This window comes from Pavona decussata, unplaced genomic scaffold, assembly GCF_977016875.1.
Source record: "Pavona decussata unplaced genomic scaffold, jaPavDecu1.1 SCAFFOLD_233, whole genome shotgun sequence".
Taxonomy (NCBI): Eukaryota; Metazoa; Cnidaria; class Anthozoa; order Scleractinia; family Agariciidae; genus Pavona; species Pavona decussata.
Window position 1 is genome coordinate 1,313,509 of NW_028145638.1, and position 6,492 is coordinate 1,320,000.

General features: G+C 43.0%; 2 protein-coding genes across 10 annotated transcripts in view; one reads left to right on the top strand and one right to left on the bottom strand.

The window, feature by feature from the left end:
* LOC146458287 (uncharacterized) overlaps positions 1–6,492 on the top strand; it is a 60,444-nt gene that overhangs the window by 37,234 nt on the left and 16,718 nt on the right. The window lies entirely within an intron of this gene.
* The window catches only part of LOC146458288 (uncharacterized), a 33,499-nt gene that overhangs the window by 22,472 nt on the left and 4,535 nt on the right, over positions 1–6,492 (bottom strand). For 4 of the 6 annotated variants that reach the window (XM_085090742.1, XM_085090741.1, XM_085090745.1 and 1 more), the window contains one exon: positions 1,535–6,492. This exon is cut by the window's right edge and continues 1,305 nt beyond it. In XM_085090742.1, the coding sequence (XP_084946868.1) occupies positions 1,535–6,492 (4,958 nt within the window). Of the gene's footprint in view, positions 1–1,530 lie in introns of all 6 variants that reach the window. The other 2 variants (XM_085090747.1, XM_085090746.1) reach the window with 1 other exon arrangement.

Below are 6,492 nucleotides of genomic sequence, written 5' to 3' on the forward strand. Positions count from 1 at the left end.
TAGATGACACTTAAATGAGGCCTCGACCTTAGCCGTAGGAAGTTGGGTAACCGCTGACCAAATGACGTTATATGCTCGTGTCCAAACAAATCAGGGCAGAACCTTGCTTTGAGCCTTATTATGAAAGCGAGGCTAAGTGCAAAGCTTTTCATGTGAAAATAAACTATGTAAGATCCCTCGCTTTCAAAATAAGGTTTAATGCAACTTTGAAATGGCGTATTAAATGTAACTGGTGGGGACACTTCGTAACGCTTACAAGAGGTCGTAGTTTAAAGACGTGGAGGACTGCTGCACAAATAACGTCATACGGTCAAGATGAAAGTCGACTCGTATGGATTCACATAAATTCGGTCCTCTCGGCACGCGCAGCAGGTACGAGTTACATAAAACTTAACGGCGGGCGTAACGTTAAAATACTGAATGTGACTGGGCTGAAGGTCTGGCGTTAGCAGTTACGCCCGACGTTAAATTTTATGCAGCTTACCCCCGGTCCGCTATACATGCAAAAACGCGTGAATGAATTCCTGTCCGTCAATCTCTTTACTCTTCTGTGACCGTTGAAAAGACATTTTTAACTTTATCAAATCAAATCGTTTAAAAGGAAGTCGATATCGATTTAAAGCCAGAGCATTTTGTGACGGCATCACAAAGGCAACTTGTCTTGGCATTTTGCTGTTCATCCTTCAAAAAACTGACCTCCTTTTCTAAAAGGCTAGACTAATAAACAGCCGTCTTTTTTAAATAAGAACACGCTCTTAGTCAGAGATTTGATGGAAGAGTACGGGGACATCTAGACTTTCTTAGAAATCCGTTGTCGTGGAATCCATGATCCAGTCGACTTTTCGCGACTTCGTCGCTTATCGGTCATGTTTCGTGGTAAGTCCTAGACATCGCTGTGCTCAGGTTCTGATACGTAAACTAATCACGTGACTATTAGGTCAATGTTTATGAGCATGTGCATTGGAGGGGAACAAAACGAGGCAGGATGCGGCCTGTTTGTCTCAAAAGAAAGTTATACGGTGAAAACGGCCAGTCCGCTAACCTAATGTTGCGTTCGTAAAGGAGAAACCGCAAACAAAACGGGCCGAGCACCAAGCATAATCTGTGAAAGAAATGTGCGGATCAACTTTGTAAACAAACCGCGACAGAAACGAAATTGATTCAGTCAAATACAGGAAGAAGAAAACCCCACCTTCCTTTACATATTATACTGTTAGAAGACACCTCGATCGAAATGTCACGCCGTATCTTTTCAGCAATATTTTGATGTGACAGAACTTCGTTAAGAACAAATGAAAATTTATACCGCACGGGTATTCGCGGATCAGTCCCACAAATATAACCGAATAATTATGTGATGTAATTTCAATAGCGGATGCAAACAACTCTGTTAGCTTGTAAAAAAAATTGTTTTAGTATGGGTTTGTACTGGAAAATATCACTGAAATTAGGTAATTAGGTAAATAATTTCTGGAAGGTAAAAGTTAAGAAAAGACTCGACAGCGGGACAAAGCCATGACCATGACTCACCTTTCTTTTTTCGTGTGTCTGCTGGCAAATGCACCTGAATGAACTTGAGTTTCCCGCCTTTCAAACCAATGGCGACGAGAGGATGGTGCAAGCAAGCTCCCAAACTGAATGGTTCCTGTCCAATGTCTAGTAAACTTAGGAGATGACCAGTTTTGACGTTAAACAACCTTAGGAAGTTATCCTTTCTGCAGCAAACAAGGGATTCGTCGTCAACAAACTTACAGTCAACAATGTCTTCCTGTTCTTTAAGAAAGACGTGGTGTGTTTCTCCAGTTTTTGCATCAAGTACATGAATCCCATAACCTGAGTTAAGAATCTTCCACGTTACAACAAAATCTTCTTGAGGGGAGAAGATCATGTGTGGGTCCGACCAACCCGGGCGATCATAGATGAACCATTCCGAGTCTCGTTTCCATATAACAGAGGTTACAGTGCCATTGTTCCTTAAACTGACTGTTATTTTTTCCAAAGCATAGTATTCTTTATTAGTTTCTTGACAGCTACAAACAAGTAGTTGGTGCTGGCTATTGCATGAAACTGACAGGACATAGTCTTCACTAAAATCAACGAAGGTCGTTACTAGCCGCTCCAACTCTCCACTGGAAACACAGAAGATGTCAGCAACAACGGGAAAACCACACAGAATAGGAAACATCTGAACAACAGTTAGAAAATCACTGAAATCTAATGAGCCTTCTAATGGGTCACTAAGCTCTCCTGAGTCATGCAAATCAGATACGACATTCCACTGTACTGAGTCTACACACTCTGCTGAGTCAGGTAAATCTGATGACACATTCTGCTGTACTGAGTCTTCACACTCTGCTGAGTCAGGCAAATCTGATGAGACATTCTGCTGTACTGAGTCTTCACACTCTGCTGAGTCAGGTAAATCTAATGAGACATTTTGCTGTACTGAGTCTTCACACTCTGCTGAGTCAGGTAAATCTGATGAGACATTCTGTTGTACTGAGTCTACACACTCTGCTGAGTCAGGCAAATCTGATGAGACATTCTGTTGTACTGAGTCTTCACACTCTGCTGAGTCAGGCAAATCTGATGAGACATTCTGCTGTACTGAGTCTACACACTCTGCTGAGTCAGGCAAATCTGATGAGACATTCTGCTGTACTGAGTCTTCACACTCTGCTGAGTCAGGTAAATCTAATGAGACATTCTGCTGTACTGAGTCTTCACACTCTGCTGAGTCAGGTAAATCTAATGAGACATTCTGCTGTACTGAGTCTTCACACTCTGCTGAGTCAGGCAAATCTGATGAGACATTCTGTTGTACTGAGTCTACACACTCTTCTGAGTCAGGTAAATCTGATGAGACATTCCGCTGCACTGGATCTTCACACTCTGCTGAGTCAGGCAAATCTGATGACACATTCTGCTGTACTGAATCTTCACACTCTGCTGAGTCAGGTAAATCTGATGAGACATTCCGCTGTACTGAGTCTACACACGCTGCTGAGTCAGGCAAATCAGGTGAGACATTCCGCTGTACTGAGTCTTCACACTCTGCTGAGTCAGGCAAATCAGATGAGACATTCCGCTGTACTGAGTCTTCACACTCTGCTGAGTCACGCAAATCAGATGAGACATTCCGCTGTACTGAGTCTACACACTCTGCTGAGTCAGGCAAATCAGATGAGACATTCCGCTGTACTGAGTCTTCACACTCTGCTGAGTCACGCAAATCAGATGAGACATTCCGCTGTACTGAGTCTTCACACTCTGCTGAGTCAGGCAAATCAGATGCAACATTCCGCTGTACTGAGTCTTCACACTCTGCTGAGTCAGGTAAATCTGATGAGACCTTCCGCTCCCCTGAATCTTCACACTCTGCTGAGTCAGGTAAATCTGATGAGACCTTCCGCTGTACTGAGTCTACACACTCTGCTGAGTCAGGCAAATCTGATGAGACATTCCGCTCCCCTGAATCTTCACACTCTGCTGAGTCAGGTAAATCTGATGAGACATTCCGCTGTACTGAGTCTACACACTCTGCTGAGTCAGGCAAATCAGGTGAGACATTCTGCTGTACTGAGTCTACACACTCTTCTGAGTCAGGCAAATCAATTGAGACATTCAGCTGTACTGAGTCTTCACACTCTGCTGAGTCAGGTAAATCTGATGACACATTCTGCTGTACTGAGTCTTCACACTCTGCTAAGTCAGGCAAATCTGATGAGACATTCCGCTGTACTGAGTCTTCACACTCTGCTGAGTCAGGTAAATCTGATGACACATTCTGCTGTACTGAGTCTTCACACTCTGCTAAGTCAGGCAAATCTGATGAGACATTCCGCTGTACTGAGTCTACACACTCTGCTGAGTCAGGCAAATCTGATGAGACATTCTGCTGTGATAGGTCGTCAAACTCTGTTGAGTCAGGTTCATCTGATGAAACATTTCTCTGTGATACGTCGCCAAATGGCCACATATAAGGTGATTGATGGGCTTTCCAACAAACTATCAGGTCATCTGATATAGGAAAAAGACCAGCGAATTCAGAGCCTCTGAGTTTAGGAAGAACTCGGATTATCCTAGAAAGTTCGAAATTCTGCAACTCCGCTTCTTCATATTTCTTTACTATTACAACACCTTCCTTTGTAGGAATGAGGAACGCCAAGCCAGGCAATGTCTCGTTCGCAATTATTTCTCGACTTGACATTCTCCAAACGGTTACTGTCACTTCCTGGGAAACCCTATCAGATTCCGTGATAGAATAAATTGTATCTCCTTCACGGGAAAAAATAATTTCTTTGAATGTATTTTCAGTGGAAACTGGATCAGTTACTTCACTTAGTAGGCCAGTATTTACCATGGTGAGGTAGTTGTGAGTTGGACTGCCAATCAGAGCTGTTTCATCACTGAGACTGATGTAGGATCCTGCAGATAAGGATGGGATTACTCTATGTACCTTGTTGACCCAGCAAGAGCGGAAATCTTGCTCTATAAAATCACTTTCAGCCAGTTTTCTTGGGACAGAAGGCCACAACAGAAAGTGAAACCTTAACGGAGGGGCCCAAGAATCAGCAGACAGAAGCACGTCCTTAAGATGTGTTAAAAAGATAATTACCGGTTTCCGACGAAAAACAAACCTATAATCAATGGGCGAGACCTCTTCAGTTGTTAAGCACAGAAAACCACAAGCAAGGGTGTCGTTGTCAGATGTGAAGTGTACCAAGCCACAAACTGCATCGAAAGAAAATGCACGAGAACAACGCGACTCGAGATCAAAAAGAACAACACTACCAGTCAGGTCAGAAATGGCAATCAGTGACCCATCTTGCGAAATGGCGAAAGAGCAAATTTCTTCATTCGAAGGGATACAACTAAGTTGTTTGCCATTTCCCATATCCCACAAAAACACTTTCTTTCTGTCATCGGGGCAGTCTGTTAAAATTATGTTTTGGTCTCCAGTAAAAGCACAATTTGAGAAAGTGCAGTCGCTGTCTGGAAAAAGATCATTCAACTCTCCATTTAGGCTGTAAACCTGTCGAAGAGTCCCTGGTAATACCGATTTACTACTCCGGTGGAAAACAACAGAACGATAAAATGACAAGCAGCTCTCTACTTGACGATATGCAGTATGTTCGCCTCCTTCAAAAAACTCTCTCTGTGTCAATGAGGGTCGAACCCACTCTCTGTTGCACGTCTGAAGAGACCACAGATGAATTGTTCCATCTCGACATTCACACACCATGTAGTCCATTTCACGTGACACATCAAAACAAGCGATGGTATCTGAACAGTAGAATCTGGCTAGATCGGCTCCTTCGTGCTCTTCCTTGTCTACGTATGCCATGTACGATACGTTAGGGAGGTGTGATTCAAGGATTTTTGCTGATTTAGCAGACAGCTCAGGACCTTCATTAAGCAGACACTGGAAAAAAAGATGTGGGTGGTCTCTTAACATATAAGAGTGTTTCCTTAGGAAATGTAACCAAGAGTCTAGAACCGAATAACTTTGATCGTTAAGCATCCCTTGCTTAACTTGCTTTTGAACACTGAGGAGATCCTCGGCGGCAACTGTGCTGTTCACACAAAGCTTGGCATAAATGAGCTCGACGCCCGTCACGTAGTCATTCACCAGCTCTTCTTTAATGCTGATGGTTCTCAATTCATCATCCCATTCAGTCACTTCAAGCATGTGCTGAACACAGTGTTGCAATGCGTACCTTTCCGCGTTATTAAACTGTGTCTCTTCAACTCCCTTTCGCTTTATGTTGTCAAGCTCATTGCTGCAAAGGTTGAAAAGAATTTCATGACCTTTTTTGTCGTCCACAGTGAAATCATGTTGTCCATAACATGTCGTGTTTGATAACCAGTCCTTTACCGACTTGTGAAAGAAGTGAAGATGGCCATTGCGAATTGGTAGAAGAGCAGAGATACAAGCAATTGCTTTGTTTACTCTTCGTTGAGTAGTCAAAGTCCTTCCACTGGGGCTCAAAATTTTGGAAATAATCTCAACTGGTAACGGCTCTCTAGAAGCGGTTACAGCACACAAGAAACGTAAAACTTGTTCTTCATCCACCTTCAGTTCATTGCAAAGTTCTTTTTCTAATCGTTCAAAATAAGATAGATAAACAGATGAAATTCCCCGCGGTAATGCGCTTTTCAGCTGCTCAAGGGTGAGTTGTTGAAATTTCGTTCGGATGAATTCTATCAAGAAATGGGCAAACAGAAAAAGACCTTCCGACTTTTTTACTAGCTCCTTCAAGAGAACAGTTTTATTCTGATCTGCGATGTTGCAACTTAGCTGCTCTTCAAACAATATCTGAATGTCTCTTAAGTTCTCTTCCTGATTTTGTTGAAGCTCTATGGGTTTCAAATGCCGTAACGCCTCCACAATGTTCCTCTCTGGACGGGTTGTTACCAAAAGTCGAATCCAATCTGGAAGCTTGCAGAATTGGCTTCCAATCACATCAAGCAGCTCATTGCGCCCCTGAG